At 39.7% G+C, this 23,476-nt stretch overlaps 2 protein-coding genes across 5 annotated transcripts in view; both read right to left on the bottom strand.

Annotated features, from left to right (window-relative positions):
• The window catches only part of PPP1R13B (protein phosphatase 1 regulatory subunit 13B), a 72,869-nt gene extending 67,749 nt beyond the window's left edge, over positions 1–5,120 (bottom strand). The window contains exon 1 of one of the 4 annotated variants that reach the window (XM_054827406.1): positions 4,700–5,120. In XM_054827406.1, coding sequence (XP_054683381.1) covers positions 4,700–4,708 — 9 coding nt within the window. In that variant the 5' untranslated portion in view covers positions 4,709–5,120. The remainder of the gene's footprint in view (positions 1–4,699) is intronic. The other 3 variants (XM_054827405.1, XM_054827410.1, XM_054827409.1) reach the window with 3 other exon arrangements.
• A 12,969-nt stretch (positions 5,121–18,089) lies between these two features.
• On the bottom strand, positions 18,090–23,367 carry ATP5MJ (ATP synthase membrane subunit j). The gene is made up of 4 exons (XM_054828430.1): positions 22,737–23,367; positions 21,006–21,129; positions 19,174–19,194; positions 18,090–18,283 (listed from the first exon to the last, which is right to left on the bottom strand). The coding sequence occupies exons 2-4, from the start codon at positions 21,127–21,129 to the stop codon at positions 18,258–18,260; spliced, it is 171 nt and encodes a 56-aa protein (XP_054684405.1). The 5' UTR covers positions 22,737–23,367; the 3' UTR covers positions 18,090–18,257.
• Positions 23,368–23,476: the final 109 nt, after the last annotated feature.

Raw genomic sequence — 23,476 nt, forward strand, 5'->3', positions numbered from 1 at the left:
GATGAACTTATTTTTACCACAGAATAGGCCATATTCTGTCATCCTAAAAAAACCAGTGACATGGTCCAAAAAAACCACGAAATGGCCTTTAAGCTTTGCTGCAATAAATAACTTCATTAATAGTGGCTGATAAACTTGCAAATTATTCTCTACAGTCACTTCAGATTTATTCAGCAAACAAAGATGATATCAGTATTGCTGATAACTATACAGCTCTGAATTAATTGCAATATATTTTATCTCAACATCACCAAAACCTCCTACTATTAAGTGTACTAAAGTGACACATCTTCCTTCAGACTTTCACAACACAGAATTACATTGGTAGTGACCTTCCTAAGGGAAGAGAACAGTGTACACTGATTTAAAAATATTTTGGTTTTAAATTAGGACTAAGCAATGCCCACTTTGGACTTTTTGGGACACATTTTAGACTGAATACACGACAAGTGTGTACTCATTTGAAAAAAACCAAAAACCAAACCACCAACCAAACAACAAAAAACACAACAAAAAGCTCTTTTTCTCAATGCACCTGGAAGATAGCTTAATTCAAAAATAACTACTGCAGATATGCATCTTTGGTTTGTGTTTTATCAGTCATGTTATCTGTCTTCATAGGTCAGGAACACATGTAGCAATTAAGATATTAATGCACATTGTAATACTCAAGATCCACTTGTATATTGTCTAGTCTAACATAAAATATGTATCAGTCATGGTCATCTTTGGAGAAGAGTTGCAGTGTCACACAAAATTAGCTAGACCAAAAAAAAGAAGTCACTGAACACTCTCTAAACTTTTCACTCTCACTTCCATTAAAACAACAAACACGACCACCCGATCCTACACATAAAAATAGATGTGTCCAACAAGTCTCTGGCTCTAAGACTCACACAAAGTCTCACGAGGTTCCTTCTAGATGCGTTCAAAAATGTGAATGCTGGCTGTGACCTCACCAATATTCGTTTATCCCAATTATGTTAAAGACAAAAGCAGAAAAGCTCTGCAGCAATTGGTGCCAGGGGAACACGCAATACTAACTATTCCTCCTAAGAGATTCAGTCCACCACCTTTTTTTTTTTCCTGACGCAGCATCCACCATCACCTCTCCTACCACTTTACTGATGGTGTAGAGACTTGACATATATCATGCAAAAGGCATAGAACTGTTACCTCACATATGCTGTAAAAGAATGATATTCAAAATTTAGGTAAGAAATAGTAAGTGTTCTATACTTCTCAGCTGTAGCGGTTCTTTCTTCCTTATCTCTTCTTAAGAAGGAAAACAGTGCTCCTCATAAGTGGCTTTTTCTTGTCTGCACCCTAGTGTCCAAGGAATATGCCTAATACTTGTCAGCAGAGGCAACTTTGGAACTACCATCCAAGAACAAAAAGCATTAATTGCATTCTTTAAAGAAAAATTTCCAACGTTTTTTCAAAAACAAATCTAAAGTCCCAACAAAACAATCCTACTGGGGCAGAATAAAAGAAAGAAAAAAAAAAAAAAGGGGTGGGGGGAAGGCGGAGATAATTAGGCTCTTCCAAACAGGTTATAGATTACGTGGCTGAAAGAGGAGCTACATCCACAATATTTTTGCAAAAATACAACTGTGGCTGTTTTGACCCAAAAGTTTTCCTGTTTGAAAGGATACGACATAGTTCTGGGTTTGCACATTTTATTCTAAGAATACAATAAATATTAACCTTTCTTCAGTGAAAAAAACATCATTCAAGTCATACTTATAGAAACTTTTTTAGCAAGTTCCTTAGTAGAGGTGATACTCAGTGTAGCATCATAAGCTCATCACACACATAGCCCTTGTGTCTTGAAGGCAGTGAAAGAGTTTATGATGGATGTGCCTTGTCAGCAAAGCAAAAAAACAACAGGTGACAAAAGTGCAGTCTACATCGTTATTACTTCCTGAAGCCCAACTGTGTTCAGGACCAAGAATATAGATATTTGGGGTTTTTTTTAAAAACAAAGCAGAATAAACAATATGAACTTACATGGAAAGGATGCCTAAGAACAGAGAAGGATGTATCCTGGTCACAAAAGAAATCAGAACCCCTCAGAAGTAACCCTGTTCCCCATGTGGAAAAAAAAAAAGTCATCACTGACAAAACACAAGATAAGAAGAAAAATAGATCATTCCATTTTCTATGCTTCAGATCATTCTTAAAAATGGTTGTACAGAATGTAGAAAAATTACTGATCCAAAATTGGTCTCAATCAATTACTTCAAATCTGATCTATACAAGTCATAAGAAACTAGAAAGGTTTGATAACATTTCATATTAATTTGTTGACACAAATCTGTAGTGATACCCACTTGTTAGAAAAGTTCAAGTCTAGTAGTATTAAAGTATCTCCTCTTGCTATTTTATATGTTTATTAATTATTAAAAAAAAAAAGACACCAAACGCAAACAGGATCAGGGAGGAAAAAAAGCTTCTACAAATATGACTTTAAGGAATTCCATCATATAATAAGTTAGATCATTAGTTTTTCCCTTTTCAGAATACAAAATCTTAAGTAAAAAAAAAAAAACAAAAAACAAAACATTTGGTCCAGTTCTACAGCCAGATGTTCACATTATTTTCATGTTATATGTTGACTATTCCAGTAAATGGGGTTGGTTTTTTCATTCTTGCAGTCCAGAAATGAAAGAGCTGGGATGAGAAACTGGGAGACCAAAGGTGCTGTCACAGTGTCCATTTACATATACATATTCCTGACTACCTTATGATAGGCTGTCCATAACAGCATCTAAAAGCTCTTCAGAAAAGTAAAATATTTCTTATTTTAGGATTCAGACTCAGTAAGCTCTAATCTGCAATGCTACTGCCATTGTAGCAAGGTAATTTGGTTTTATTAAAATTCAGCCATCAGTATTAAAAATGCTTTGAAGTATGTTTCAAAAACATAATAAAAAGTCTGAATCTTATAATCCCTTCCAATAAGCACAAACAACTGCTACACTTAAACAACCACAAAGGTAACATGAGACACTGGCAGAAACACTCAAATAGGTAAAAAACCCCCCCTTTTTATAAAAAGTCAATCACTGCACTACGGAAGTTGTGACATTAGCCCAAAACCCACATGTGGGTTAGTAATGGGAAGTAAATACATTTGTTCTGACTTAGCCTGTCATTGGTGTGCTAGGTTTTCAATAACAATTTTATGAATGTAAAGCATAACCCAAGTTGTGATGGAAGCTGAGAAAGCTGACAGTCACCCTGGGTTTGATTTTACAAGCTAACATCCATATGTTTATGAAACAAGCCTGTAACTCAATGAACTTTATTGCTGGTTTCCAGTGTGCCCAGTGCACTGAAATTGTTATACAGTATCAATAGAAAATGTTGGTACCTAACAGTTGGGAGTTAAAAAGCATGTCATATTAAAAAGCCTGTCATAATACCTGTTTCTTAAACACTACCTGTACTCTTCAATCTGAAATTTTGCATCTAGTTTGAGCTATTTATTTCCTCCTCTCAGTTGTGAAACAAAGTTAGAGCAATGAAATTTTGTAAAAGATGTCTCTAATATTCTCACCAAAAAGCATTCTGCTGCAGTGCTTCGGTTGCAAACACTGCAGAGGAACTGTAAATAAAAAGCTCATTTATATTGGAATTAGAGAAATCAGGGGAGATACTCCCTTATATGGAGTAGCTTATAAACCCACATTTGAGATCAGTTTGAAAGAAATGAACAAAAATAATTTAATTGTTTATTACTCTGTCTCAAGAGGATCTTGTCATAAAACGAACAGTCATCAAGAACAACTCTCTTCTGACCACTGCATCAGCTCACAGCGAAAGGGGGAGGGAGAGAGAGGGGAAGGAAACGGGGAGAGATTCTGTCACAGAAGACAATGAAGGTTGTTTGCGGGAAATGAAAGGTTTTATCTTCGATAAATAAACGACGGTTTCACAAAAGAGGTGGTAGAAACTGAGGAGGGATACCGCCTTTCCCTCAGAGGTGGCGAGGCTGAAATGAAGCCGCCGCCTGCACTCGCCTGACAACCGGCCAAAGGGCTGGAGCCGCCTGCCCCGGGACTGGTTAACCCTTCCCCGCAACCCGGGCGGCGAAGAATCGGTGTTTGGAAGGAAAAAACCAAAACAAACATACTCCCCACGCATACCCACTCACACAAACACAGAAAACCCACCCACGCGTCACAGCGGGCCTCGGCGGCCAGCAGCCGGTCCTCCCGCCGGCCGATACCCGGACGGTGAAACCTGCGCTCCCCCCTGCCCCCGGCCGAAACTGCCGCGGGCGCCAGAGAGCGCGGGGGAGGGCGGGGAAGGAGCCCTGTCAGGCAGACGCGAGGGCAGAGCCCGGGGGGACGCGGCCCTCGACCTGTCACGGCCGGTGCGACGCCGAGAGCGGCTCGGCCGGCGGAGGGAGAGCGCAGCCCCTCGCTGAAGGGAGGAGCGGGAGTGGGTCGTGTCCCCCCCTAGAAGCCAGGGACAGAGGTGACCGGCGGCCCCACCCCCTGCGGGGAGCCTGACGGCGTCTCCACAGCACCGTCGCCCTCTGCCCCGCTGGCCGGGGCACAGGCAGGGACGACGGCGGCGCCGCGCACTCCATCCGCCGCCGCCGGCCCCGCAGGAAAAGGCGTCCCACTGTCCGGCAGAGCGGCGCCAGGCCAGGAAGGCGGCGACGCGAACTCAACCCTTTCCCACTCACCGGCATCATCTCCACAGCCGTCCCCCAGCCAGCCCTGCCGAGGCTGCCGCCGTGCCGGGCCTCTTCTGCCGCCGCCTCTCACCGTGGAGGACGCCGCGCTCACCCTGGCGGCTGTGACAGGTGCCTCCCGCGCGCCTCGCTCCTCACAGCGAGCGGAAGGAAGAGGCGAAGGCGGCGGCCAGGCTCCCGGCTCCCAACTCCCCCCTCCCTCCTCCTCAGCGCGGCGGCCTCCCTGCCTCCTTCTCTCGGCGCTTCCTGCTCCGCTCCGCCCGCGCCGCACCGCCCAGCCAGGGGTTAACCGCCGCTGCGGCCTCATTGGCCGAGGCGGGAAGAGCTGGGGGTGGGGCGGCGGGAGGCGCGCACGGCCCGCGTGGGGAGGGAGCTGCGCGTGTGCGCGCTTCCGTGCTACACGTGACTGCGGCCGGGAGTGGCGTCCTCTTCTCGCTGCCGGGGCCGGTGGTGGTTTCCCGTGCAGACCCGCCGTGACGCCCCCATCTCCGTGTTTCGTGTGGGCCCCGTCCCGCCGGTTCTACCCGCGGCCCCGCTCCGGGCGCGGTCTCCTCCTCCTCCTCCCCTTGGTGCTGCGCTGCCCTGCCCCCGGGCCGGGCCCCCGGCGGGCGCTGCCTCCTCTGGGCGGGCTGCCCGGGTTCGGTTGCCCGCGGGCTCCGGCGGTGGAGGAAGGGATAGCGGCCCCGGGCGCTTTCTGTCCCCGGAATGCGGGGAATGCGGTGGCGGTGGGGCGGCTCCGCCCGGCCCGGCCCGGCCCCACCGCTGCGAGGGCGAACGGTGGGGAGCGCGGCCGCTGTAGCTCCGCGCTGGGGCGCGGAGGAGTGAGACGCGACCCGCCAGGCGTGGGGGGACCTGGCGGGTGGGAGCTGGGCGCTAAGGCGGGAGTTGTTGCTCTCCCGGGGAGGACGGGCGCACCAGTGTCAGCCCGTGACCGTGAGCAGAGGCAGGCGGGGCGGGGGTCTGTTTCCAACAGCTTGTTACGGTCTGCCGAGGTGCGGCTCGGTGTATAGCTGTTCTTGGAGGCTAGAATAACGTCATGTCTAGCGTCACGCTTGTTTTACTGTCCCTTCACACGTGCATTACTTGTGAAATCTGATGTACAGAACTCCCCCTCACAACAGGAGAGAAGGTGTTTCTGTCCAGGACCCTGACATCGGCCTCCTAAGAGATCTGGTTTCATGTTTGAACGTGAGGTTTAGTTTCTTCATTTTGTCGTGTCTCATTCTGTAGAGCTACAACAGCAAGATGAAAGTTAACAGCTTGGAAGAAGTCAAGCTCAACTATAAGTCAAAACATCACCATATGGTAGTACTGCAACACATGCAATGTAGACAAATTTCATATTTCTGTGAGTCTTAAATCCTAATCTACAAAATACATGGGCCTACCCAGTGTTTCAACCGTTGCTGTAAATGGCTGGTTTTCAGTCTTCGTTACTTTATTTGTAGAACACCGTGACAGATCTCGGCTAGGAGTGAAAATAATGGTAACTTGGCAAGTTTTTTACAGGAGCTTAGATATTGTTTGTGTAAGTCTTTGAGGGTAAGTGATAATAGCATACTGATCTCAGATATGAGCTTGTAGGTTAAATGTAACCTAGTAATGTAAGGTTCTATAGCAAATGTGTAAATTAATGTATACATGCTTAAGATTTCATTGCATATCTTTGTCAGTGTATTTCGAATCAGAATCGGTTAGGTTGGAAAAGACCTTTAAGAACAAGTCCACCTGCTAACCTAGCACTGCCACGTCCACCACTAAGCCCTGTCCCTAAGTGCCACATTTGCACGTCTTTCCAATCCCTCCAGGGATGGTGACTCAACCACTCCCCTGGGCAGCCTGTTCCAGTGCTTGTCAACCCTTTTGGTGAAGAAATTTTTCCTAATTTCCAATCTAAACCTCCCCTGGCACAACTTGAGGCCGTTTCCTCTCCTCCTATCACTTGTTACTTGGGAGAAGAGACGGACACCCAGGCAGGCTCTGGTGTCAGCCTTGTGATAGGTCAAAGCTTCTGCTTCTTTTAAGAAATGGGTCCTACAGGAAAAACCTATTAGCATCACAAGATAATGCTATGGCAATTTAAAATTATTTTGCAAGTACTATTCGGAGTGCTACTAGCTGACAACATTATTACATGCAGTTTCTTGTGAACTGTGATTCTACCTCCCACACGGCTTTGGAAATAGATAAAACTATACTTGTGACCCAATAGAGAACTCCAAGATCTACTCAGAATAATAGTATTAACTCTGCAACTAGGCTGACCTGAAATGAAATAGGCTCTAACGTGCTCATAGTTATGTATCTTACAGAAAAAAAAAAAGGGAGCTTATCTTCATCAAATTCATACTGAACTTTAGTGAACAAAAGAATAGAAGTGAGTAGAAATTTACTGGTCGTCTTACTATTTGTGGTGAAATTCTAATTTTAGCAACATGGGAATTGTGCGCCCTTTGTCACGCTTGTTCTTTAAAAAGTCTTTCTCATTAACCAGGTTAGATTTTTTTGCCACAGATTCTTAATTGATGGTCTATAATTTCTTTGCAGGGATACTTTATAGCCGACTTTTCCATTTTCAGTGATTGATAATAAAAACTAAAACACTATAAATATTACCCCACTATTAGTTTTCCATTGCAACAGCAGGAATGCTGACAAAATGAGAAGTGGGAGAATATGGTGTAGACAATTGCTCCTGGGAAGGAAGGCACTCCTCCATGCAATGCCTCTACTGGAATAATGGCCTCTGGTATAAAAGTTTGTCGACCTTGCGTTGCTTTTGGCAGATGCAGGTTCAGCCAATGCAGCAACCAGACAGACTGGATACTGTGGACTAAGAGGAAATGTCTTCAAAAGGTAGAGTGCGTACTTTATATGCAAGTCTGCTCCTACTCCTATTTCTGCTTCCCTTGAAAACATACACTTACCTCATCCCTTCCTATCTCCATTTTCCCATAGAAATGAGGAAAGAAAGAAAAAACCCCACCCCAATCTTAACAAAGCAGAGACTTAAAACTCTGCCTGCAGCGTGGTAAATTCGTATCTCCTCTCCCACAGAAGAATCTTTTTGGGAACCACTCTTTTACCAGTCAAGGGACAGAGCAGCCATTATAAAATCTCTACAAAATATCTACAAATGTTTTGTTTACTGTGAGCAGGAGAACAGTCACTTGTAATAATGTAGAATTTTTTTTTCCCCATTGCCCATGCATTTCTGTACCAAATGACTGGTCTGACTTTGTAGTAATCATGTTGCTTGGCCAAAGGGGCCAGCGGTATCTACAAGTTAGTTGCCTTATCTAAGTGGGGCTGTGTGAAAGCACTCATGATTTGGGGAATGCCTAAGAAGATAAGGTAAGAGAATTTGGTTATAGAAGCAGATAAAGCCAGAGATACAGAACCCAAATTATTTGCTTCCAAATACATTGCCTTTGTGAGAGGAGCTCTAATTTTGTTGGCCTTTTACTAGAGGAAAGGGTTTGTGCTTATTTGTTGGTGTAGGTATTAAAACACGTTATGCAAATACCTTTTAGGCTCCTCTTGTTTTTTAAAAAACAGAGCAATACTATTTAACTTTACAAATTGAAGCCACTATAGCTTAACAGAAATTTATTCAATTTACAACATCAAAAAATGAAGAATTACTGTTTATTAGTTACAGTATGGTTAGGTTTTGAGATTTGTGCTGAGCTTGTGTTTAGCTAGAAATTGAAATTTGATTGAAATGTATAAACTATCATTTTAGTGTTTTGCCAAAATATTTGAAATTTATGGTTACATAGAGAAAAATTATCAAAATATGTTTTGTATTTAACCTAGATTATTAAAAAAGGGATATTAACTGTAGTTAATAAATTGGCAGGCTTCTTATTTGTTAATCACGCATAACATTCTTAGGACAAGGAGAGATTCTCAAAGATACAGGTGGGAGACTAATGAGATTTTCAGGAGCGCTTCTGATGAATCTCTTGCGAGATTTTTCAAATGTAGGTTTTGGGGGTTTTTTTAAGTTTTTAAAACTACCAGGTCTGAATCTCTCCTACTTCTTTTTTTATGCATAAACAAAAGGAGGAAAATGAGCTTTCCTACCTTCTCAGATCTAAATTTTCTTCAGTTTTGCATTAACTTGTTAAGATGCTTTTCTGGAGCATAGCAAAATGTTTTCAGGCTTTAGAAGTGTCACAGAAAATTAAGTGTTTATTTTTAATTAATTTAACACTTTTTCTTTTCATGTGGTATTATTTTAAATAACAGGTAGTCCTATTTATAGCCAGAAAGAAACAGTCTCAGAGGTCAAACGTTTAGGGTAGGATCCATCTTATCCAACTTTAGTAATCTAGAAGTTAGGCACGGAGTCTCAATCAGTCATCTAGGCTCCTTCTATAGATAAATTGGGATGGGGAGGGAAGGGAGAGAGGCAGTTCTGCAGGCAGTTCATTCCATGCCGAGATACTCATCCCACTATCTAAATCTCTTAGTCTTTGAAGGTGCCTATCTCTCTATTGATTAAAGATGGAGTCTGGATGACTAGCTCAGATTAGAGAGCAGACTTTTGGATGGCTACAGTTAGGATGGGTTTCCTCACAGCTGGCAGAATAAAATCTCTAAATAGAGTGAGCATGGATAGGAGTGTTGGGGTTTTTTGTGTATGTGTATTATAAAAAAAAATTAATGTATCCTTTCTAAATGAATGGGTGGATAACTTTATTACAGAATACAACTCTCCTTTGAAAAATTACATTTGCTGTAGTGCAGGAGGAACTGGCCATGAGTATGTAAGCAATTTTAGAAGTTGAGTCACATAAGTACTTCTAACTTGCCAGGCAGTTAGTTACTTGCAGGTGCAGTGCTATGTAGCAGATGATACAAACAAAAAGACTAAGTATTTCAAGGAGAGTTTCACAGCATATAGCCTAAAATCTTTAGTGAAATACTGTGTAAAGTAAGTGTGTATATTTAAAGGCAAGCTATTTTAATTTGTTGCTGCAGCCTTAGGTAACCTGTCATTCCAGAATCAAGCTGACTTCCTAAGGCTGCAACAATAAGGAATTCATACTGAACAATAGTCATATGCCGCCATGATTGAATTCATATACAGCCAATGCATTCTAAACCCCACCAGACCTGTTCAGAGATAAACTATAAATAATAATCTAAAGGAAACACTTTGATGTCTGTTTTGTATACAGTATTCGAGACACGTGAACAGGAGAAAGATACTTTTTCATCACTACCTTGTAATATTTTAAAGTAATGTATGCTGGACTAGATGACTAATGTTCTAAAGCTTCCATAGCACAATCCACTCGGCGCATCATTCTGAAAAGGAGTATAATAATTAAAGCAGGAGTGAAGCCATATGATCTGTATATAGCATAGCTGCGTGCACTTCCTGGGGATTTGAGTGTCTGATACGTCATGTGTTCCAGCCCTGCATTTGGTGGATTAGAGATGTAATTTCTTTAAACAATAACATAAATTGTACGCTTAATCCAATACACATGATGCAAAAAGAGCATACTTAGTGGAGAATGCTGTGGCCTCATTGGGAATGTGTTGCTATGCACTCTCATAAAATTCTTGCACTAATAGGTATTGTTAATTTTTTATGTTGTAGCTACAGAAGATACAGCTCTGTAAGACAGATTACATGCCATCATTTTTACAGATGGAAAATCTTGTTCTGTTCCCCTGTAATTTATAATGATGAAACTATTAACTATATTTGTAGGGGTAGAGAAAACAAAAACGTAAATGTCCTGGAAGAGGTTCTCTCTGCCTGCACTTTTTGGCTTATAACCATTTAGGCTGTCAAGATGTTTCTTTACACTATTATGAGTGGAAGTATCTGTGACTAGCTAGCTGATGGCTTATTAGCTGAAATATTAATTAGTGAGGGGATAGAGTAACCAGTCAATCCTTCACTCTTTACTGCTTTTTTTTATATGCCACCTCATTTTGGGTGTATCACTTCACTGAAGTTTGAGAGGAAAAAGGATGGGTCATGTTTTAAGCTTGAGTCCAGCCATTTCATTTGTTATTGTAAGTCTAAAATTGTTCCTGGGTATCTCAGCCATGATTCAGTGAGTCAAGTACTCAAGTGTTTTTGGCAATTTCTATATGAAGGGATTTCAAATATTTCCTCTCTCAGCTAAAGGCCTAATGCAGAATTCAGTGATACATGATTAGTTTTTACCCCATGCTGCAAAAATGATGGGCAGCTAATCTTCAACTTTTCTATTAACCTTGTTTAAGATGGGCAACTATTTACTGTAATTGAAAACAATCTGCTTGTTTTTCTTATGTTTACTGCTGGATCAGATGCAGGTTTGTTTTCATGTTAAATTTGTATTCTTCCCATATTCAAACTCAGTAATTCCTAATTTGAAATGTGTATTTTCTGCTAGAATATGTCTTTTTCTTGGTTAGTTTACTTGAGGTAAGTAGATCTAATAAAAAAACATGCAGAGGGTCTAATGTAATGGAGCTCGCACTTCCTTCTGTGGTACCTGGTAATGGGTGAACTCAAAGGATTACAGCTTGGAAGGGGAGATTAGCAAAGTCCTCTGCTTGATTCTGAACTCTGGGATCTACTGGAAGGTGTTTTTCAGCAATTACTGAGACAAGGAGATGTGCAAAGGAGGCTTGGAGAGAAAAACATGTCTCTGAGCGGAACAACGCTGACATATAGTAGGAGAAAGAAATTATAAACCAAATTAAGTGTGTATTTTTTAAAAAAATAGTAATCTGTTTATCCTTAGTATTTAAACAGCTACATTAGTAAGACTATGCTACTGGAAAAACCTTCTGTACCTTTTGTGTGTGTGTACTCATCACAGATTTTACAGATCAGAATACACAAGGTAAGTTTCCTCCAAAAATACAATACAGAATATTGAATCTGTTTAAATAAAACACCATTACAGTTGTGAAACAAGATATGGTTATGATCTAAGATACACCTCTATGGAAAACTTTTCTGTGCTATATATATGTTTCACATATATATACTTTAAAAAAAAACACCAAACAATTGCTTTTCCAGATAAAGGAATGATGTTCTGTTCCTGGGAGCATTAATGAGACAAGTTGATTTTGCCCAAGTGCCTTGGTTTGTAATCTTCCAGAACTATATTTCTGAATAATTTTTATTTTTACTGTTGTGATCCTACGACAAGGTTTACTGCAATTCTTAGCTGCATAAACAGAAGAGTGTCAATCGTAAAGGGAGGTGAATTGTGTAGGGCATTGATGGAACCCTATTGAAAATGATTCCATGAAAAGCCCAAGAAATAGTAGAAAAATGTATCACTGGTATGTGTTTAGAATCTATTTTAGGTTGATTTATTCAAAGAGGATATCGTAATATGCAGCTGAAGATTTGAAAGACTGGAAAGGAGTGTGTTCATCATGGAGCACATACAATAACAACCCACTTGTTTGGGATGATTAGATGCTACTTTAAAGGTTTGTCTGTTCCTTATGTCTCAAATTCAAAACCAGTATTTCTGTTTTATAAACGGACAAGCTACAGCACAAGGTAAAGTAACTTGAATCTTTCCTCTTTTTCTTCCAATTGCTGTGTGAAAGTTCTACAGAATTTTTTTTCTTGCCTTCTGTTTCTGTCCTCCTAGACAGGCCTGAGTACATGTTTAAATTAGTAGCCTTAATTTAAAAAGAGATGTAATAGTTAGCATTAATAAGAATACATAATTTCAAAGCAAAGTAAAAATATTTTTGGCAAGATTCCTTTTCTAGTTGCATTACTCCAAAAGAATTAACTAAATCAAAGTATGCTGGAAAGTATTTATGTCTTGGTGTTTACTGAAACAAGAGTCGGATCCTTTGTTAAAATTGGTATGTCTCCAATTCTTAGCTTACTGAAAGAAATGCATAATTTAAATTTTTGCTAATTATTTTAAAGAAGTGTTTTGAGTTCCTGACTGGGACCAAAAGAATTGATATGTGGAATACAACATAAGGTGAGAACTGTAATGTGAAGTAGAAGAGAATTTAAACAAGGCTATTTTTCTGTATAAGTACACTAAATTAAAAATATACCTGAAGCATCAAGAGTAAAGAGTCAATAACAGTGCTGCAAAAGAGAGATTTGAGACTGCGATATATATATCCTCAAGATAAATAATGGAGTTAATTATAAAAGTGGAAATGCTTTTGGTTAGACCCCCAAAAAAGGGTATCCTTCCCTGTATTTTTGGTCTTGTACCAAATGCCATTTTATTAATTCCTCCTTTTTCATCCCATAACACTCTGGTTGTATTCACAGTTTAGTTGTTGCCATTTTGCTTGTTTATATAGCATTCCATATGAAATACCTCGCAACAGTTTCTACTTCATCTCTAAATAATTCCCCCTTAATTGCAGCAACTCTTAATATTATCAAAAGCATGCTAAACATAACAGGTTAAAACAAGAAATGAAGACTACAACTGATACTGCAGGAAAAATCTGTGTAGGCAGAAACAGTCATCACAGATGGGATTCATTCAGTATACTGCTGTTAGTTTTACCACCCACAGAATCCCTATTACCATTTCCTAGCAAACACACTTCATTAGCTCTGAAGAAATCTGTATTGTCTGTTCCAGCAGATAGCTGAAGTTACTGTGATGATATGGGTATAAAAGGTCATGTCAATTAAAAAAAAAGTTACTTTAGGTTTTTGAAGGTCATAATAATTAAAAAGTGTATTTTCATTTGATGACAACCAATAATATAATTTGAAGAACAACTTCCAAATGTATCCTTTATTACTAGAAGTATTCCTCCTGCAAGTGTTGAGCATCAGGATATTGTGGTACAATTGTTCTCCCTGTTCCCTACTTGTTTGTTCGTTTTTCCCAATTAATTAATTAAGTGACACTATAAACTTGAGAAATCGATGTGCTGTCACGGAGGAAGGACGCAAGGTTCTGCCTTTTGCTGAAGCACAAGCTGACATTCCTGATTTGTATACAGGGTGGAGTTCTGCATTCTTTTTATTCGTGCGAGTGTTGACAGTGATGACAGTTCTTATGGGAGAGACAGTGCTTTGATCATGTGCGTAGCTGGGTATGAGGAGGAAACTTGCATTGAATTATTGTAAGGGACACAATGACTTTGGAAAGCTGGGTGAGTGAATGGGAAACTAGAAATGCTGATTCTTCTGCCCCTTTCCTGGGAAAAAAAAAAATTTAAAAAATGCTGTTGTACTGTAATGCAAGTTATAAAGCAGCTTTGCTGTAAATGGGATCAGATGGAGCCAAATTAAAAGAGAAAAAAAAACCTGTGAGTGCTTGTTTTGTTATTGTAGAGGGGAAAAACCCCTAAAATTATGAAAAATTGCCTGATCCGATTCACAAATATTGGCACAACTATGAGGAGCAAGGCACTGTGGTATAAGGGTGGAAACTCCATGAGCTGGTGTAGCTGCCAGAGTACTCATACTGTTAAACCACAACCAAAGAAATCACAGTAACCTTAGCAGAATTTAATTAAAACTTCCAAATAATCCATTCTTGTGGTGGTCAGTTCATTTTGAGTTAGGGGAGAGTAATTGTTTCCAAGTAGTTTGCCTGCAGCAGTGGAATAGACTACAGGAATTTCTTGTTTATGAGTTCTTCATAAATTACCAATCAGAGTCACATGGCTTTATATTCTTAAAGAGAATATTAGCTGCTAGATGTTAGTTGCTAAAGGTCATGGAATTATAGTACAAAGAGCTTGTTGTTCAGGCACTATCTTGTCACTTCTTGTTCCTCCATTTACCAAATTGTTAGCCAACGTACTATTTAACGCCTCAGGGAAATCTCCATCTTACTATTCTTTCTTTCCTAGTCACTTTACAGATTTCCGTGAATGAAACAATAGAGATGTGACATGTTGATTTCCTCAGTTAGTTTCATTTCAGCCATCTGGTGGTGATGTCACATATAATCACCTGTGTCTAACAAGCATCTGATAGTTTTCCTTCCTTGGGGACTAAAAATACAATACACATATACATACCAGCTCTGTATCAGGCTGCGTTTGTCCTACAAACAGTGGTTTGCTATCATGATTCAGATAAATAGGAGACTAGTTCAGCTGTTTTAGTTACTTTAGATCATTTCCTGCAACTTTACTCATCCTCCCCATTAACATGAATGCACATCTGGGTTTTTTTCCAAGTTAGCCATTAAAGAGGTTAAGTAGGTTGGGCTCTGTGACTAATGTTTCCTTGGCTCTGACTGTATTTTGCTGCCTCCCTAGAGTATTCCATAATACTTCATTAGCATGCAGGGCATACTCCAAGATTCCTAATTGTAGGACAACACTTGAAAATGTTCTAGAAATCTCAGAGCTCCACAATGAGAAATCCTGGCCTCCATCCTTTGCATGAAAGGGCAAATACAGAAGTGCTTGTACTGTAAAAAAACCACATCTTGCATTAGCATTGTCATTACTAATTCAACTCCCTACTGCTGAGCTTTCATGTTCTGTATTGATTAAAAAAAAAAAAAATTACCAGTGCCACAGCAAAACTTGGTCAAGATGGCACTATGGCAATTGGATGAGGCTTTTCAACCCCTATAGAGGTTTGTTGTTCCACTAACCAATTACAAAGGTAGTAAACAGTTTTTGTCATTGCTAATGGCTTATCTCAGGCAACAAATGAAAAATGCAGTTGCTGAACTATTTTATTACACAAAGTTTAAATGTAATCCTCTTGGTTTAGAAATGTCAGCAATATAAAGAGGTAGCAGCTAAATGGAAACAGCAGCATCTGTCAATGAGCAGTAAGCATTTCCCCTACTAGTGTTTTATTGTGAATCATGATGAATATTACCATATTACCTCCATGGATTAAAGTCCTGATCTTAAATAGTCCTTTGCACAGAAAATGGGTTTGTTCAGGAGCTGAGGCTTGTCTATATGGACACCTACCTGGACCAAGAAAACTTAAATTTTAAGTTAGCTTTAGAAATCACCTTAGCTAAATTAGAAAAAAAGGTACATATTCTAAAATAAGAGTATTCACTTCCAGGGTACTCCTTGGCAATGCTTCTCTACCTAGGGCTATGTTCCAGGTGCTAGTGCTGCAAAGAAAACTGATTGCTCCTCACACACCTTGCTGTAAATAAGAAATGGCACTTACAATGCCTTAGCTAACTTTCCTCTATTGTCTTTTATACTATCTGGTATGCTTCAGCATAGAGGAGCAGAGAGTATATAGATAGTACTAGAGCTGTTACACATTATGGGTGTGTTGATTTCTGCTTTTGAGTCAAACTACTAACTGAAAAATAATTTCCTCCTCCTGTATCCTACTCAATTAAAAAAAAATTATTTAAACACACATACCAGTTTTACTTCCCTTATCTTTTGCAGAGATTTGTGTGTAAAGAATCACAAACAGGAAGGAATATTCTGCAACCTTCACAGAAATTTCTGATGGAGATGCACTAATGGAAGAACTAGTTGCAGACAGCATTATTTCAGTAGAAACTGTAGTTTTCTTAATCCAGACATTGTTGCCCATACGTACCTTCTTTCCCTACTAGAAAATCACGCAAGTCAGATATCAAGAAGCGTTAGGAGTTGGAGTAGGTTAAGTTTACCTACAAGTGCAGTTAACTGTGCTCCACAGGCAGGTTAGCAGAAGCTCCTCTTGCTTTTCAATTAACCTCTAGATCAGACAGCCTGCTGATGTGGCTCAGTTCCCGTGTGCTAGGTTCTAGCTAAGGTGAAGCAAGTCCTGCAGTGATTAATGTTTTTTTCTCTAGCTTGTTTTCCTCAGCTCTGTAATTGAAAATTGCTAAAGCAGGTCATTTGAAGTATGTGTAGTATCTTAGGAACTATAACTTAGTGATCATAAATTTGCATTACAAATGGATATATAGCTCCTTACCTGGCATAAATTATCAATCTGAACCACTTATTAACTATACCATAACTCTGACCCACCCTGTAATCACCACTGGCCAAATATCTGTTCATTTGAAGCTCCATTTTCTTCTAGTTTTTATTCTCTGTTCCCTTCTTGAGGGTGCTTTTGGTTTTATGTAGAAAGAACTCACTATTTGTTTCTTTACTTCTCATTCATTTGAAATTGAGTAATACTATGCCTGCCTTTTTTAAAAAAAGCTTTCAGAGAAATATGACTGGTAATTTTACTCTACTCATAATAGGTACAGGTATTAAGCTTAAGCAGAAGTATAAATTTTGAAGAAATTAAAGGCAGCACAGTGTTTGGACTGTTTAAAATGTTTACCATCAGCAGGTAAGGTTATCAAGCTCCTGAATATTCAAATACAAAATATTTAAATTATGGCCAGATACTGCAGTCAGAGAGATTGAAAAGCAAAACTTTAATCAAGCTGAAAGATTTAAGATGTTTCAATGAAGTAGTTAAAAAGATGTACGTAAGCATTAAGTCATTAAAATGACTTAAGCCTCTTAATCTTCTCAAAAGCAGATTAGGCTAAATTTAAACAAAACATGACATGAAGTCCAATTTTGGTTTTATACGCTATGTATCCTTGGCACAAAACTCAGTACATACAGTTCTGAAAACTGATTTTTGTTAAGATAGTATAGGTTCCTAGAGTCTCCAAAATATAATACTAGCTATGGAGTTACTTTAACAGCTATCTGCAAAAACCACTAATGACCCATCTTAGCAACACATATATTACTTCTAAATTTTCAGGAAAAAGGAAAACTCTTTGAAGTCAGTTAAATGTTTGTTTATACTCATATTAACTGCTGCCACTGTAAGTGATTTCATTATTCCCTTTAACTTCTGAGATTTTCATAAGCTCAAATGGCAGATGAGGGCCCATGTAATATAAATTTTCTCATATGATATGAGTACGTTATTACTTCTTTGCAAAATTTGTGACTAAAGGAAGAGCCTTTCATAATAATTCCATAGGTCTACTCAATATGAAGGACAAAAAAAGATAGTTGCCAATAATGTACTTTCCAAAAAGTTTGTAAACATTTCACATGGTGTTTTAATAACAATAAAGCTTTTGTTTTAAAGCCTTGTAGAACTAAGAACTCTTTAAAAATGCAAGGTTTTAAAAATAACTTTTTGTACTCTTAATTATTGCACCACAAGTTGACAAAAAGCTGAGAATTAAGTCCTCATACTTGGCACACTATTAAATGACATTTTAAAAGCAGATGGGGTATTTAAAAAGTTCTAGCCAAAAAAAGATATCATTGGGGGAAAAAAAAAAGGCTTAATGCTATTATAAGAAATGTTGGCTAATTCTATTAAGAAGTTTAGTTGTAGAAATTTGGTCTTATACAAAGTACAATTAAGAAGTTTAACATGAAATTTGTATAAAACAAAAAATGGTTATTCTAAAAATTAGGTTGACAGACTCCAGTATACTTTGTCCAACATGTTTAATTCCTTCTTGCTGAATGGATTTATTAGTTTTCTAATTACAACAGATGGATCAGGTACAGTTTTAGAATTAGCTTCCCTATGGTTGTAACTTGCTTCATTTACAGTGAAGAAGACAAACCACCAAATTCATACTCCCAGAAGAGGCCGTTAATGATGGCCAGCATCAGAGGACTCTGAAACAAAGACACGAGTTAGACTGTTCAAACAGCAGAGCAAATCAATTCAGGAATGTAGTTCAGAACCTGAAACAGACAACTGTATCTACATTTGAGTACAAGAACTGGCAGATTCAACTGCCCTGTCACATAAAGCAAAACCTTCAAACTACATACATAAACTTGGCCAATACTAAAAATCCTCTTTCACAAATTTTAAAGCACTATTGCAGACAAACTTCCATTTTTCCTCAGTTTTGGTATGGTTCTTCTAAATTAAAGTTTATTTATGCTATTATCCTTAAGTTTACTGGGCAGTATTTTCACTAATAACACATTTAAAAATGGAAATAATGTTTGCATATACGAATTCAACTGGGAGCAAATAGGCTATCTATCATGCTGCAGAAAGTTAACTGAGATATAGCAGCTCATGAAAAATTAAATTCCAATGTGATGTCAGAAGAAACTGTCCATGAATATGTAAAGACTACTTTATAGAAGATATAAAAATACAAGTTCAAAATACAAGTTTAAACTTCTTAGTTTCTTGACAGCTAAAATAGCAGCTACTCTTGAGATTGTCCTGATTTAAGTAATTACATTAAATGGTTATTACTATTATTTAAAAGAATTCCTCCCTGCAACCAGTCAAGGCATACAACTTCATTTCTACTCCTAAAACCTCTGCAAAGGACAAGTTAAGACAGTGGTAGCATCTGTGCACATTCACAGATGTTTCTAGGTTATAAAACCATCAATACAACCAAAACTAGGTATTTTGAAGTAGTCTTTAAACATTTTCTAAATCCCTAACTTAACCCCCAAGTTTATGTAAAATACGCTCAGCTAAGTTTTACTGCACTCATTTAAAAAATACAACAGGGTATTAGATGTTTAATACTTACTATCTGCCACTGCTTTTTTGCCTGGAAAAAACAAAAAAAACAAGCTGAACAATGACAGTTCAAAAAAATACTTCCTATTTGTTTTTTACAGATAAATTTCAATTATATTATACTACTTGCGATTTGCTAATTTACCTTGAACAAGATTTAAAAAGTGTACAATGCATACTGGCTATGGTTCATGTCAGTAAACGTTATATTGATTTTTTAAAAGTTGTTTTTAATTAACCAAGACTCCATGCATTTAGATATTGTAGCCATTAAGATGACTACTGTAATTCAAAATAAATGTATACATAATGGTACTATTTTACATAAGATATGGATATATATACACACACAACATACAGATGTAAACCAAAGTGATAATAATACAGTTTGGTTTAAAATCTTCCTTTGTAAGTAAAATAGCTTATCTTACATTCCCATTGTAATTCTTCTTCTAAAATAGTGATTCACAGTGATCAGACAAAAATAGATGGAAAAAGTTCTTCATAAGGAAGACAGTCATAAGAAGTCATGCCTTGGAAATAGTAATTTGAATTATGAATAAAGCCATGAGCAACTTGATCTAACTACTTTAAGCAGTGGTTTGGACCAGGTGAGCTCAAGAGGTCCCTTCCAAACTAAGTTATTCTACAACATACACGTCTATAAATGAATGTATTATTTTTATTTGCAAAACTGTTCCGCGAACTGTGGAAACGGCTACAGCTATTAACAGCTATTTTCACTTTAAAATAATGCTTAGTATACAGAGCATACAGTTGCCCCTTATCAAGGTTTTGGCCTTCAAAACCCTACACCACCACATCTATTATCTAAATCATAAATGAAAATAAAAGTAGCATGACATGAGTACAAACTTGAAACAGTCTCTCAATTTTGAATTCTCCTTGAAATTAGAAGTTAAAGCAAAAGCTAAACTCCCCCCCTGGGCTGTTCAACTGCTTATGTTTACTTCAGCTTGTAAACGTAGTGCAACAGTTTTGGACATGCTACAAGTTATTTGGACAAAGCTAGAGAAATGTTGAGGTAACATCACTCGGCTGTGCTCACAGTGAGGGGTTCCTTTCCCTGTCAAGTTTGCCTACAGTTAATAACGTTTCATTGTTCATGACAGCTAGTAAAGGGTTTGACTTGGAATTTTTTCAGCATAGCCTAAATTGAAGAACAGGACCTTTAAGACACCGTAATCTATTGTACCCTTCTACTTTGAGGGACCCGGCCCACTCAAATTTATTATTTTTATGTTAGATGTTCTGTTTCGTCCGCTGAGAAAGTGACCCAATATCACCTAGTAACACACATTTTAATCTGCAATGACATACCTCACATTTTGAGGTACGCATAAACGAAGTGCTTTAACTTTCACAAGTTCACATGGGAAAACCTTTTAAAAACTAATTTTTTTGCAGATCTTGAGCAAAAACTTAACAACTAATTCTAAAAAAAAAATAATTCTAATCAAAGTAAGTTTTAGTTCAGAACAATCTTACATTCCTCTTCAGGACAGATCTACAGGAGAAGCCTCTGGCTATACGTTTCAAGTTAGATATGTGTTTTTAAAACCAATTCATACGTTACCTTCATAATGTAGGCACAGTTACGCTGGTATTTGAGTATTTTTGTCAGTGTAAACTTCTACACTGAGCATGTTAAAACTTCTAAATTTTTATGGCAAAGACCTGGCCTTAAGTAACTATTAATTTCTTTGCTGGATGTTTTCAATGACTGATTTCTAACTGTTAAGGATATTCTCATCTATAAAGCTTATCTATAAAGCTTATCTATAAAGTAACAGCTAATGAAGACTATAATGTGTAACTTACCACCATATGAAATTTTGTAGTAGACATAAGCTGTTAATGCTACACCAACCCATATTTCTTGATACACAGTAGTGAAGTAGAATTTCATGGCTCTCAATGACTTTGGAAGCATAGTCTGCACCATCTGAAAATTACAGGAAGTGTTGCCATGGTGAGTTTTGCAACTGTATTCTTACCTGCTATATTTTTAATATATATACATATATTTATGTATATACATACTCCTGATATATATCAGCAGCAGTTTACAGGTTAAAAAAAAAAATCCCCAAACATGCAGAAGTACTTACTCCAAAGCAAAACAATGAAACTTCAGAGTTAAGGTTACAATTTATGGGCTAAGACAATAAAAAATAATAAATTACAGCTGATTAGAGGGTTCAAAGATGACTCAGTAGAGCATTTACAGAGTAGCAATAGCTAGGCTCCTCTCCCCCTATCAGTGACAGCTTTTTTTAATGTTTCCAGATTGTCTCAGGAGAAAAGGCTCATTCTGGACAAGCTAGAGAGGCTGCTGCCTTACAGTACCAAGTTAGTTTCCTTCCATCCCCCACAGCTGTCTCTCCCAATATGGTAATTTCTACTCAAAATAGCAAAATAAATGATGCTGAGCTACTGAATTAATGATTTATCATGAATATTTTACTTTCAAAACATGCCCCAAGAGTAAGAAGCCTCTTGATGGGGTTTTTTTCCTTTCTATGCAGCTTTGTTAGACAAACAGAAAACTGTAAGATATTTTAAAATAAAGCTTACCCTAACTCCCATTTGCACCACATTGCACTGAAATACTACGTGTTCTACTGTCTTACATACAGCACTTCACCCCAATCAAGTCACCATTTACACTTATTACAACCCAATTAAGTCAGCTATATACACATATGACCAGTATATGGTAAACCAGAGTCCCAGGAAAGAAAATCAGATTTAAACTTTTATGAGGTAATGCTTACTTACTTATTTACCATTACTAAATGTAAAGCATCCTTTGGCAAGCATCAAAAAGGATACAAGGGTAGCCAATGTCAAAACAACTGGAAAAATCTAGGTGCTTCTTAAAGAATGAAAGCATCTTCATGGTAATTAATGTATAATTATAGACAAACCCACATTTATGTTTACTTGTTTATGGACAGACACTTCAATCGAATTTATTACTGTGGACAGATTTCCTGAAACAGCGTTGTGCTTTCTCCAATACTATTAAGAACACTGCACCTCCCCCAAAGTTTCCAGTATTTGTGGTTTCAAAAGAATAGTGCCACAATAGCAGTAATTCTGCTATAGCAAAATATCAAGACATACTAACAAGGAGACTGAATAGGAAGGAAAAGATTCTCCCATCACTATAAAACACAGACAATAAACAACGCTATTTCCAATTAACACCCTGCTAAAACCCGGCAGAAACCTTTCCCCAACGCCTCGCTGTCGCGACATTGCTCAGGCCTTTTTTCTGAAATCTATCCGGAACAGCGCTGAATTGACTTTCTCATTGCCCTCCCCGCCGTGACGCCCCGCAGCGCGGGGTACCTGCCGCCCGCCCGAGGCCTGACCCACACGGCTTCTTCCGCACGGGGGGGGGGGGGGGGTGCTGGGTAACGGCAGAGCTGGAGCGCCGCTGGCCGCGTCCCCTCCCTTTCCCCAGGTGAACCACAACTGCCTCCCGAGACAGCCCTGAGCGATGCCCGCCAACACCCGGCAGCGCTCGCTTGGGCCGAAACCCACCGTTAGAGCCGGGAGCGCGCGGGCTGGCAGCGAAGGTCACCGAACGGGGACGGGCTCCGCTACCGCCGCCAGGGATGCCGGGAAAGGACGTGCCAACGAGCGAAGACATCGGACCAACAGAGGCGCAGCCGCCGCCGCGCAGCGCCACCTACGGCTGTGGAGGACAGGAACGCCGCGCGCACCCCGCCTGCGACCGGCCAGCCCGGACCCCGTGCGGCTGCGCCTCCCCCCGACGCCGCTGCCGCTCCTCATGGCCCGCAGTGCGCGGGGGAAGCGGCCTCGCTCAACGTCTGATACCCGCCACGTCCCGGCGCCCCCCTCAGCCGCTCCAGGGCCTCACAGAGTTCCTGTCACTGTAGCAATCCACACGCAGTCCCAGGGTCCCTCTCACCACGGGGTTTTGCCCGATCTCCGCCTCACTCCTACTTCCGGAGGGAACACAGCAAGTGTCCTGTGCAGGGACAACGCTGGGAAAGGCCTGTCGTGTCTTTACATAGCGTGTCGCTTAGAGAATCGCTTGTCCTGGAGGGCTGGGAGGCACCTGCTGGGTCAGATTCAGGAGGGCTGAGGCATCTACGCGCCTGTGGGCCACTTCCTCCAGGTGACGGGAAGGACAGGCCGACTGGGATTCTTGAGCAGCTCTCGGCCGTTGTTCTGTGGGTGTAAGGGGGAAAAGTGACTGCCCCGCACCTCCCGTGGCTAAGAAGGGAGGGAGCCTTGTCCCGGAAAGAGCCCAGGAG

Source organism: Grus americana, chromosome 5 (assembly GCF_028858705.1).
Source record: "Grus americana isolate bGruAme1 chromosome 5, bGruAme1.mat, whole genome shotgun sequence".
Taxonomy (NCBI): Eukaryota; Metazoa; Chordata; class Aves; order Gruiformes; family Gruidae; genus Grus; species Grus americana.

Bases quoted from the DNA above. Each gene is read 5' to 3' on its own strand.
- ATP5MJ (XM_054828430.1), bottom strand. From the start codon at position 21,129: ATGGTGCAGACTATGCTTCCAAAGTCATTGAGAGCCATGAAATTCTAC. The intron at 19,195-21,005 runs GTAAGTTACACA...TGTTTTTTCCAG, and splicing joins CTACAAAATTTCATATGGTG to GCAAAAAAGCAGTGGCAGAT. The intron at 18,284-19,173 runs GTAAGTATTAAA...TCTTTGTTTCAG, and splicing joins CAAAAAAGCAGTGGCAGATA to AGTCCTCTGATGCTGGCCAT.